This window comes from Jaculus jaculus, chromosome 2 (assembly GCF_020740685.1).
Source record: "Jaculus jaculus isolate mJacJac1 chromosome 2, mJacJac1.mat.Y.cur, whole genome shotgun sequence".
Lineage (NCBI taxonomy): Eukaryota > Metazoa > Chordata > Mammalia > Rodentia > Dipodidae > Jaculus > Jaculus jaculus.
Window position 1 is genome coordinate 185,852,561 of NC_059103.1, and position 13,363 is coordinate 185,865,923.

General features: G+C 34.4%; 1 protein-coding gene across 6 annotated transcripts in view; it reads right to left on the reverse strand.

The window, feature by feature from the left end:
* The window catches only part of Trps1 (transcriptional repressor GATA binding 1), a 250,228-nt gene that overhangs the window by 198,520 nt on the left and 38,345 nt on the right, over nt 1–13,363 (reverse strand). For all 6 annotated transcript variants that reach the window (XM_045143804.1, XM_045143805.1, XM_004661382.2 and 3 more), the window contains one exon: nt 4,900–5,828. In XM_045143804.1, coding sequence (XP_044999739.1) covers nt 4,900–5,826 — 927 coding nt within the window. In that variant the 5' untranslated portion in view covers nt 5,827–5,828. The remainder of the gene's footprint in view (nt 1–4,899; nt 5,829–13,363) is intronic.

Genomic DNA, 13,363 nt, shown 5'->3' on the forward strand with positions numbered 1-13,363 from the left:
GGAGTGAGCATGTGTTTTATTTTGCACACTTTATTACTTGTTAAAGAGATACAGTCCTGAAAATAAGTCTGCCATCATATGCCAAACATTTTGTACTCTATAGACAGTCTGAATTGATTAAAATCTCATTCACCAGTTTTTCTGAAATGCAATTGTCCTCAACTCAGAAAAACAAAGAAACAGAACCTGCTAAGATCTACAACTTCCCTCCTACTCCAGATCAAAGGAAACTCCACGGCAAAAAATAAATATTTGGAAGAAAAATTTAAGACAAGTCAAAATAAACCACAATGAGACTAATGTTCCTGACTTTTTTTCAAACCAAACTGTAATCCCCTGTTCAAATGAATGTACTGTTATATGTGAAAGATCTATAAAGCTCATCCCGTTAAAGATGTTGAAAATACACACACAAAGGATGACTTCCTATCTCCAAAATCTGCTGCTCTTCCTGCTTGTAACATGACATATTGTGAAACTCTGATCAAATATTTATAAAGCAGAAATGTAGCACTCCTAGTTCAAACAAAAGATACTCCTTGGTAAATTAATCAAGTGCTTTTATTCTATTAATATTAGAATTTCACTGAAGGCCAGAATAAACTGCATAGCTGGAATCCAGTAGCTATTTTCTTGGAGTCCTGAATGATACAGAATAACAGAAAAGGCCTGCCTATACGGAAAGGTATTACACACACCATGAGCTTTTATCAATTTGGGATAGCGTAAACACTTTCCCGTGGGAAGCACAACTTGACAGCACTCCTAATTTTATAACCTGATCTGAGGACTAAAAGCTCCCCCATAAAGATGATGCAAACGCCCTAATGCACAGCACATTAAGCCCTAATGAAACAGCAAAGTCTACGTTGTTAATGCAGGCCTCCATTCAGAGAAGGTTTAAATATAAGCATAATAAAGGAGATTAAAAAGAAAGAGGCTGTAATTACTTTTTTAAGAACTCAATCTCTTGTCCTATTATGGGTCTACATGTGAGCCTCAAAGCCTAAATACAGATAGTAAAAATTACATGAGGGCTTACCAATCGTGTCCTATCCATTATTTTTAAATATGAAAGTAAGACAATTGATTTAAAAAAATTCAAGGATATTGAAACATTGGGAAACTAACATCTTGGTCCAGTCAATTAGCTCTGAGAAAGCCATTTTTACTTCTTGATACAGTTTTGTTATTTTTTGTTTGGTTGGTTTTGTTTTGTAAAGAAATAGCATCTTTTTGTTTTTAGGGCTGTGTATGCTACCTCCAGGTGGTATGTGAGGGAGAATTTCGTTAACTCCTCAGACTAAGAAAAGACAATGATGTTTTTGTTTGTTTGTTTTGAAAGCTGGGCATGCACACACCATCATTTTATTTTGTTTTATTTTATTTTATTTTATTTTATTTTATTTTATTTTATTTTATTTTATTTTATTTTATTTATTAGAGACGGGGGGGGGGGAAGAGAGAGAAAATGAACACACCAGGGCCACTAGTCGCTGTGAATGAATGCCAGACACATGCGGCACCTTGTGCATCGGGCTTACGTGGGACCTGGAGAATCAAACCTGAGTCCTTGGGCTTCACAAGCAACTGTTTTAACTGCTAATCCATTTCTCCAGCCCCAGTCATGGCTTTGTGAGGGCTATAAAGACCTCCATTCTCCTGCTGGCACTTCATCTTCTATGCAGTATAAAAGCATCTTTTGTCATTCTTTGACCAGTTAATTATAATTTAATTAATACAAAGGTATTTCTTTGTTATCTGAATTTTAAATGTTCCTCCAGATATTATAAATTTTAACTTTATTTTATATATATATATGGGAATTTACTTAAAGTACTTCCCCAATTGCATCACTCATATTTGCACTCAAGTTGGTTCAAATTATTTAAAAGCATCCATGTCAAAACTAAATGTAGATCAAAGCCACAGAGTTCTTTAGGTTCTCTCTTCCATCCTTTTTTTTCTTGGCCTAACATGTCATAAATCTATCATTAGCTGCCAACTGTTCTGAATGTTTTTATAAAGCCAGTTTAATTGAAAAAGATTAATGAATTGTACATCCATGTCTTCAATTGGCTTAAATTGTATATTTATGTAAATAATTACTGACGTTGAATGATTATTTGTAATACTATTTACCAACATACTTTTAGCAGAATACATACAAACCATTAACTTACTACACATTTGTACATAATTTCTGGGGCAAAAAAAAAAAAAAAAAAAAAACTGCATCAAAGAAGTTCTACACTCAGCATTTTATCTCACACAGCTTTTCATCTCCACGGTCAAGTGCTCAAAAAGGCATCTGTCATATAGCATTTCAGCTGTACAAATACATATGCGTGAAAAGGAGAATTTCAGATGTACTTTTTCTATTGATTGTATGCCTAAAAATGGAAGGTTTCAGCTAAAAAAATACCAAGCTACTCAACATCAGATATGTTTCTGAATTAGAATTTGGCACGTATGTGCCATATGAGCAAAACTGCGATGGGGCTCCACTGTGTACTTGGTGTCCTCTTCATTAAATCAAGTTAACTTTCTTTAGACCTGCTTCAAACCCCATTCATTACACTTTGAAATAGTCTCCCGCTTTTTCCATTGATTGTATTATTTTTTTTTTCTATTTGTTGCAATATTACTTCTCTTGAAAGAAAAAAAGAAAGAAACTGATTGTAACAAGATTGTCTTCTTACAAGTTATTTCCTATCACCTTTTGTCTTCTTTATCTGTGGCCTGCAAGGATTTAGTAGACAGCACAGTCCAGCATCAGCTGTTTTATTTCCACTTCTATTAGTTCAAACTCAGATAGCTCACACATCTGTTTTATTTCTAAAATCGCTGCCCAGGAAAAGTGTTCCACCCAAACATAAACGTTACTATAAATAACTAAGAACCTAACAAATAACTATTGGGGGGAAATGGAAATGTGTTTAACAAACTGAGTTCTTCCAAACTATAGGCCTTAGCAATCTTTGTTTTAGAGCCTTCCTGACAGCCAAGATCAGCTCGCCTCAGAAGTTGTCCCCAGAGTGAACAAGCTAAAACTCCTGCCGGAAATCCACGTATTAACATCATATTACGTGCTAATTATAAAACACCACTGTTTCACATACTGACATTAGGGCTTCCAATGCTTTTTATCTGAAACAAGTATTTGCTTTTCCAATCAGAGTTTGACAGCACAGTGCATCTGATGGTGAAACAATCTTTAATAAGACAGCAGTTCAAATCTTGTAACTCTCATGCATAATAACTATGTTGCCTGAATTTGCTGCTACATGGAAATAATTTTATCTGTGGAAATTCATGCAGAATTGTCCGAGAGCTTCACCAAAAATGAAACTGACATCTTTAAAGTGTCCTTGCCACCTCTTTTACAGTCACGATGGCTATTCTAACAATGAAAGGACTTTGAAATTTCTCTTCTGATTCTTTCTACAAATACTGCAAAATATTTTCAATGTGTGCTATGTGTATTTGCCTCCCTTGCTTACCTGGAGCTAGGTTAATAAAGAGATTCAGAGCAAATGTGCCACAATTATTAGTAAGTTAATAAAAATGACCGGTATGTCAAGGGGCTCAGTAAGTTAAAAAATGTGCTGAGGATGTGTTACTTATTGAGTACTTGTGCGGATAACTGAAGAAGCCTACTATCCAGCCTAACATGCTTTGAAATTCCTCCTGCCTAATAACACATAAAGATCTTCAGAACACAACAAAAATTAGCACCTTCTATGGAATTGACTATAAGTTTTAACTATACTAAGTTTGTAAAGTTGAATCAATTTCTTTTAAAAATTATATTAATTTTAAATAATCTGGGTCCAATGCTTTGTCCTAATTAAAATGTAAACTTTTTGTAATTTTATATATGCTATTAATTAAAGACAGAAAAGTATATCAAAACAGCATACTGGTTTTCAAAAAGGAGAAATCTAGATCATTATAAAATGATTTCATACATTTTTACCATTCTCCTTAAATACAAAAAGGCATAGTTTATTAGGTACACCAAGGTCATTCTGGTGTCTGTTGCACTCATAATAACAATGACTTATTTGCAATCAATGTTAAATGTTATTTCTAAATTTTTAATTGCCATTATTTTATTGTTTGTTTGTTTTTTTTTAATTTTTATTTATTTATTTGAGAGCCACAGATACAGAGAGAAAGACAGATAGAGGAGAGAGAGAGAATGGGCACGCCAGGGCTTCCAGCCTCTGCAAACGAACTCCAGATGCGTGCGCCCCCTTGTGCATCTGGCTAACGTGGGACCTGGGGAACCAAGCCTCGAACTGGGGTCCTTTGGCTTCACAGGCAAGCGCTTAACCGCTAAGCCATCTCTCCAGCCCTGTTTGTTTGTTTTTTGTATCTCTGTGACCATCAACATGACCCAAATCTAATCGGGCTGACTATAGAACCAAATTATACTCTAAGACACAAGCAAGATCTTCACAGGAGGAACAGTTATCGAAGAAGCCTTATCATCCACAACTGGAACAAAGCATGAATCATTGTGTGAAGTCACAGAGTTCAGTGCCATGGCTGGAAAACTAAAAATGTCTAATTACTATGGAATATGTCAAAAAATTTGAAGCTTTTGCTAATTCCAGAAAAAAAGACTTTTATCAACCTAAAAGAATTATTAGGCTTTTGGTTTATGTTTGCTGTTGTTGTTGCTTTAGTATTCCTGTGATATGAGGCTAAGGAAAACCCTGAGTTTTCATTTAGAGAAATAACTATGGAGTACAACCATCTCTCCTGTTGGATGTAAAAAGCTACCCAACCCATCTGGTCTTGGGACCTTGTTTTGAACCTGTAAAAATGAATTCACATTTCATTAGGAAGAATGCTTTTCTTCACTAAGAGATCACAATACAAAGTACAAACCTGTACATCATAGGTCCCATTTAGCACAACAGGCCGTGAAGAGTTGATGTCTTGCAGCACACCAGAGAGCACAGAGCGGTTGACCTTCTGGAAGTCTTTGGAATGGCTGAACTGCACCATGTTGTGAAGGGCCAGGATTTTGCTGTCCAGCTCAGCATCCTGCCTGGTGCGGTTATGAAGCCCTAAGTGATACTTTCGGAAGTGCTTGATCAAATCTGTGGGGTCGTTGCCATAGTAACCATAGCCACAGATATTGCATTTAAAGTCCTGAAGCTCTGGAGACAGAGGTGCTGGGTCTGGGTTGTCATTCACCAGTAAGTCAGTTTTGGATTTATTCAGTCTCACACCCCCATCTGAAGGCACTTGTGGGTTTTTTGAGGCCACGGAAACTGGGCTCAAACCTTGACAATTGGCTTGACCACTCTGGACTTGCCCTGTTTCCTCAGTAGCCTTTGGTGACATCTTGTGATCTTCCTTTGTCTCCAAAGAATCCCCTGATGGGGTACAGGCTGTATCTTCGGGGTCATCTGCCTCTGCTCTTTGAGGAGACTTCAAGGGCTCACAGACTCCCCCAGCAGCTGGAGATGAGAAAGTCAACATATTTCTGCTTGTCACCTCATCATGCGGGAAGGAGGCAAGGTTTCCTCCCTTACCGGGGCTTTCATAATTGAAGCCAGCCTTCTCACTCAGGACTGAGCTTTTCAAGTCCTTCTTGCTGCTTGAAGACGGGTCTTGGCCATGCAAGCTGTGTTCTTCCTGATCATGTAATTCGGCAGCATCGCTCTGATCCGGATTTTCTGACATCTGATCTGCAGAAAACTCGTGTTTTTTTCCAGATGCCTCACTTTCTGTACCTGTCGGCTCCAGGGTCTGACCCTCGCCTTCACTAGCAATGTTTCTCAGAGGGGGATTCTTTTTCCGGACCATATCTGTGAACATAAATGAAAGAGGAAGGTGCAAAGTTATTTGCAAGTTACATATGGGTAACCCAATCTAGAATGCTGTACTTAATCCATCCAAGGTTTTCTAAAGTGCATGATAAAATACTTTCTCCAAGGAAAAATAAATGGTCTGAAAATATCAAAACACTGGGGGAAAAGCAAACAATTTACACAAAACCTTTTTGATGTAAACATAGGCTGAACTATCAACTTAAAATGTTTGACGGATATTAAGGAACTTGTTATTCTTGCCTTCATTCTTCCTATTAGTTGTTCTGAACAATATAATTTTGCCCAATTTCTTTCTTCAATTATAGGCAAGGATATACATACATATATGCCATTCTATCTCTATCTCTCTCTCTCTCTCTCTCTCTCTCTCTCTATATATATATATATATATATATATATATATATATATATACACACACACACATATATGTTATAGATTATATAGAATATGTACATAATACCTACTATAGATTTTATATAATATGTATGTAGACATGCTACATTGATTGAACATTCATCTATACATGCTTGTTTATACATTTACTTATACACTAAATATATGTGTACATACATATTTATTATAAATAATAGTTGAATATTGATATTGTACACTTGGGATATAAATATAATTTCAAATAAAATATCTTCATAGCAAAAATACAAACAACTGCATTACAAGCAGAGGGAAAACTTCACAATTACTTCCAGGATAAAGGATAATATATGCTTCATGTTTAATGTACCAACAAGTTTCTTTAAGACACAAGGTGGTACTTCCTGAAAGTTTAGAGGAGGATCTGGCATGCATTTCAGTGGTCAGAACAAGTTTCAGTAGGACTCTATCCAGTAAGATGGTGAACCAAGCTAAGCCCTAGGATAAAAATAGTGGCAAGTCCATTAGGAACAAAATGGAAGTTGATGAAGACAAAATGGTTGGTTGAATCAACTGTCATTATCATTTTGAGTTTGACAATGACAGAAATCGTATTGTGTCATACGGTTTTAGTCACATGCTAGCTTTATGCCTTTTAGATAGTAATACCAGTGATTAAATTGATTAGAATACTGTTACAAATTCCTATGCCAGAATCTAATGAACCACTACTGTAGTGTCATTATCAACAAAAAACTGTATTAACAAAGGCTGAGAACAGGATTCTGTGGCCCATGTTTCTTACGTGTCAACTGGAAAACTCAAGTACTATATAAGTCACTCCTTCAAGTTCTATGAGAACCAATACAACAGCTAGTTATACTATGATGATCCAAACTGTGCTGGGAAAATAGAAATTAATAATATGGTTTAGCTGGTTTCATCTATAACTCCGCACACGTACTAGAAAACGCACTGGATTAGGACACATAGGTGGACCTCCACTTCTGAAAAGCTAGTCAAGCAAAGCTTTTATGATCTGAATCACTGAGTGCAAATAATGTACTTGTTTAAGAAATTGTTCATAAGATAAAATATCACTTTAGTAAGTAACAAAAAATAATGATTTAAAAAGTACACAGATTTTTTTATACTGTAATAATGCTGCTCATTAAATATTTATAGAATCCCCCTCATGAGGGAACAACAAAAAAGATATAAGAGAAAGACTGAAATTTCATGAAAAATTGATTAGTCAGAGGACAATGTCAACTTGTGGGAAGAAAGGGGAACAGTCCCTCACCTTGATGGCACTCTATGACAGCCTAAAATGTAAGAAGCTAGGGGATGTTCCTTATAAAAAGGAACACATGTTAGTTATATTTTTGTGATGCTTGGTTTCAAGGTCTTCTTTGTTAGTTACAACCTGTTGGAAGACCTGTATTCTTCTATCAGATGTAGCTGAAATAGCCTTGGGAACTTGTAACAACACAGAGAAGATTGCAAGGAACCCTTATAGACAGCCAAACAAGAAAAAATAAATAAAGAAAAAAGGAAGAATAGGAATTTAAAAAATGAGTTATCATTTAAACAGTAAGTGTAAACATATGGTTCATGCCTAATGCCTACAGACCCAGTGTCTCAGGAACTGACACAAGGAAATCACAGGTTCCAGTGTTTTAAGGCTTGAATGGACAACATAGTGAGACCCCTTTCTCAGGAAAAAAAAAAAAAATATATATATATATATATATATGTATATATATATGTATATATATATATGTATATATATGTATATATATATATGTATATATATAATATATATACACACATATATATATACATATATATATATACATACATACATACACACACACATATATATATACACACACATATATATATGTATGTATACCTACATAAAAGGATATTATAGATCAGAATATAAAATATAATATAATATAGAATATAATGCAATATACATAAATATAATGGCTTGGTACAACACTTTTGCTTCACCTTCTTGAATTCTTTGATTTCTTTTCTATTATACATCAACTTCAGTAACTACTACAATATAATATTTCCTTGAGGGCTGGAGAGATGGGTTAGCGGTTAAGCGCTTGCCTGTGAAGCCTAAGGACCCCGGTTTGAGGCTCACTTCCCCAGGTCCCACGTTAGCCAGATGCACAAGGGAGCGCACGCGTCTGGAGTTCATTTGCAGAGGCTGGAAGCCCTGGCGCGCCCATTCTCTCTCTCTCCCTCTATCTGTCTTTCTCTCTGTGTCTGTCGCTCTCAAATAAATAAATTTAAAAAAAATAAATAAAATATAATATTTCCTTGAGCATATGCTGAAAAACTGTATCTTTTGCATTCCAACATTTTCTACTTAATATAACTAAAATATATCAATGACTAACTGAAATAAGGGGAATGAAATTACCCCCAAAATTTTAAAATCCAATATGAAAGCAGAATGTCTAATGAAATGAGGAAGAAAGAATAATTCAATTCATTAAGGTTACCCATCTATCAAAATGAAGAGAAAATGGTTTATGCCCATATATTAATGTCAAAGTGATTGGAAAAGTTGCAACATTTTAAATAGCAAGGGAACTAAGATTAAAAAAAAAAAACTTAACAGCAAACTGATCTAAACACATTGATATTGAAAAAAATGGAACACAGAAAAGATTCAGATCTTACGGATTTATTGTTATCATAAAGAGATGTAGCAGAAGAAAGTTTAAATGACTAAACTAGTGTCTTTAGTTCTTAAGGGAAAAATACAACTTAATTAAATTATTCTCATCCTAAATTTCAGTTCCTTCTTTCAACCAAGAACAGACCTTTAGAAAGTATATGAATCACTGAATCCTTGTGCTGAAGAGAACCCTTAATAATATACATTGCAAAGAATGTTAAACTGCTAAAACTTCAAAGACGTATCACAAAGGTCATTTGGGTTTTATATTGTGCCGAGGGGGTAGGGACATGTTCTTTTTAGTCCCTGTTTAAAAAAAAAAAAATCTTGGTTAATTTAGTTGACTATACTTTGAAGTAGTTATAGGAAAAAAATATTTTTCTCTGGAAGTATATCATCATAATTTTTCAGAGTGACATATTATGTAAATATAAGCACATTTGCAATACTTCTAAGTGGAAGGAACTCCCCTAGCAAGTCATAAGTTAGATAGCACAAGACTAGAGCCACCCTCCAGTTATTATCTCCAAGACAAATAACAGATTGCACGATGTTTTACTGTGTGCCAAGAACTTTTCCAGTGAACATTTTCCCTTAAAAAAAAACAGATCACATACTTGTAAAATCATATCCTTATTGATTTCATAAGGTATGTGGGTGGCTTTTGAGTGCATTCTGCAAGTATTAATTCTATTAGTCAAAAAGCAGGAAGCTAATACAATTGTCTTAGAAGATTCTCAGAGGAGAGGACACAACAAAAACAGAATCTGTACAACAGTGCAAAAAAAGTGTCTTTTCCATCCTCTATGATATATACAGTCTTTAGTGTATCACACCTAAAATATATTATGCCAGCACTGTGGGCTGCTTGAAAAATATCTGATAAAAGTACAGGCATGGCTTAACCAGGATCCTTTCTTCTCTGGGTCTTAATAACACAGCAGATACAAAAGATTATAGGGCAAGAAGTGTTTATATTTTTCACGATAGTCTGTGATGTTCATGAAATTATTCCATGTTACAAACCCCTAGACCCTCATGACTCTGTTACCCCTCTATATAGTAAAGAAGAGGGGATGGACCTTGATTTTTAAAGCACCAACAAAATCTTTTCTAGTTTTGAAAGCAATTAAAATATGCAATATCATGAAGGAACTTCAGTCAGTTCTCTCAATTCTACTGTAAAGGTTATTACTCTGCTCTGTAGCAATAGGCCTCTTACAAACTACAACAAAGGTTTGAACTGTCAGTTAAAGTAGGTCCAGTATAAAACAGCAACTTTAGAGAGTAGAGCTGAAAATGATCAACACAAACTGGACAGAGGGGCTCTTAATTGTTCATTTTAAGTTCTTAATTTGATTGTGAGATGAAGTTATCTTGCAATAGTAATAGAAAGCATAATCAATATGTATGCCATTTTCTACCTACATAAACTTACATGTTCCCCCTCTAATGTGACTACTGAGATATTGAAACAAGCATGTCTATCTGCACCAAAATGCTCTGAGAGACAAGATACTTAAACTGTTAAAATCATAAGTTCAGCCCTTAAGCAACTAGATTTTATTCTAAATTGAAACCTAAACTTAAAAATATTCTTAACAGTTTACAATTAATTAAAAAAAATAGCATAAAACTGCATTGTGATATAGTACTACTTAAACTTATGCAGTGAAAATAATTAGCATTAGAACCTAAGCTATCATGGATGAAAATGGTTAAATACATAAGGAAAAAAATTGCACAAGACTGATTCATGTTCTCAGAGTGGCACCTTTACAACTAAAGAGATGGGGTTTATTATCTGTATATGTGAATACACCACTAATGATTTAGTTATTTTTCAATATCTGACTAAATATGTATATATGCAAACATGTATATATATGTACACCTGAATAAATATACTCATGCACTTATTAAATACTCTTACTCTAAATAGCCTTGCAGTAGATAATCAAATTACCTCAGAGAAATTTAAAAGGAAACAGATAACACTTGTATACCAAGTGGGTGAACACTAGGTAGGATTTGTTAGATAAGGAATTCTTTGAAGGTAAGAGATGTAACTGTGTTGTTTATAGGGTCTTTGCATGAAACAAAGCACAGAAAGAAAACACAAGTTAGAAGAAAGGGCATGGAAATCATGCATACATTTTATGCATCTAATGTGCAGCATGTGTAACAAACATAAAGGTCAGTTGCTCCTAGTTACTGAGCCTCTGTTCTTAAATGTAGAATAAGAGAATTAATTTGAAGTTTTCCTTTGACTTTGTGACTATAAAGGTTCCAGTTAATACCATTTTAGTTTAACCTTAGAAAACCCTTAGCAAATTTCAGTGGAAGATATAAAATATGAAACCACTCACAACTAACAGTGGCCTAAATGTTACTGACACACCTTGCTCATTATTCATCCCCTCACTGGTCATAAATCCTTTGTAACTAACTTTTAGAGAGAGAAAACTATAAAATCCATGTTTTAACATATCAAATATAAGAAGTTTCTCATTCTTAAAAGAAAATGAATGTTTTTGAGGTTTTTTAAATGATTATATATATGCATATATAGATACATATGTGTGTGTGGGATACACACACACACACACACACACATATTCATTCATTCTCAACAAGGCTGTAAAAAATTAAGAGGTTAAGATTGTGTAATCTGACCTCAGCCTCAAATCCTGTTGTATATGATTTTTATTATAAGTAGCAGTTCTTAATTTCATAATATATAATACCAGATGACATATTCTTTTTGTTTTTCCAGATAATAAAGCTTTCAAGAGTTTGAAATCAAAGCTAAATGCACAACAAAGTCATCATGGACTTATCCTTAATAAAGAGATGCTTTCTTCCATGCTTGCTTATATCACTAGCTTAGATGTTCAGTTATTAATTACACATTTCATGTAACTTTTATTTATAAAATTTAAATGAAGGGGTAAAAGAAGAGCAAAATGTTCCTTTTGATCAAATGTTCCCCACAAAGAATTTAAAGAATTAAGCAAGTGATAGTCAAATAAAAGGAAGGTCAAGTCTTGGGCCTATAGCAAGCTAGATAGCTTCCATATGACCCACGTGTAACATTCTGTTTTAAAAGAACATATGTATCTGCTCATTGGTTTGGGAGGGGGGAATACTTGAATCCTGTCTACTCCATATATACAGATCAAAATCAGATTGCTTAAGTGAACTATAAAATGCAAGAGACATTGTTTATCCAATTCACAAACCCAAGAATTGCTGAAAGAGTTTAAATGTTTTCTATTTCTTCAGATTCCAGGGCAATATTTCAATGGTAGATCGCTTTCTTTGTAAACTGCCCCAGACTTCATAAATCCAATGTCAGATCCTGTTCTTCCCTATCCATTTCTGTTTCATGTGCTCTCTGACTCGACTGTTTCTGAGTTTTTAAAGGTATTTTGGACATCTTAAATCCTGCTGAGATTAAACATCTCCCATCAAATAAATCTCTTATTAATTCACATTAAATTAATCTAAAATGATCACTTCTATTAACATATGCTTCAGAATGTAAAGTCCATTAATGGTCATCTGGACACTAGAACTCACACAAATGTCTCTGAGATAAAATACACACTATTTAGATATCCTGTTTCAAAGAGTTTTGATGCTGGCCCAAACACATTTTATTAGGCTTTTATTTCATCCTGCTATGTTCCCTATATTTTAAATATCTCATTGCAAATGCATTAGCGTAGGTAAAAGGAGATTGTGAGGTAAGTAATAATGTCATTGCTAACAAATGAATCTCTATATAGCTTATATTTATATTAAAGAAAAACATTAACTATTTCATTTTTTAAATAAAATTATGAAACATTTTTCCTTCAAAGACTTTATGCTACAAGTCCATATAACTTTAGGATATATCTGGGAAAATTACAGCATGCATTCATTTCATTAAGTAGTGAAACTAAAGGACACTATGTAAAATAGATTATCAAAATGAAAAGGTAATTGATTAGTAATTTTAAACTAATAAGATGTAAATTTACCAATCTATTTGATTTCAATAAGATCAAGACTTCATTAAACAAATTTTTATTGACTATTTATTTGAGAGGAGAGAGGGGAGGAAGGAGTGAGGAAGGGGAAGAGAGAATGGGCACTGCAGGGCCTCTAGCCACTACAAACAAACTCCAGATACATGTGCCACCTTGTGCATCTGGCTTTCCATGGATAGTGAAGAATTGAACCTAAGAAGTTAGGCTTTGCAAGCAAGTACCTATAAACACTGAACCATCTATCCAGCTATTCAATAAGCAAATTTGACATATTATCGTATGAGGCCAGCCATGGTAGCACACACCTTTAATCCCAGCACTCAGGCAAAGGTAGGAGGATCACCATGAGTTCAAGGCCACCCTGAGACTACATAGTGAATTCCAGGTCAGCCTGAGC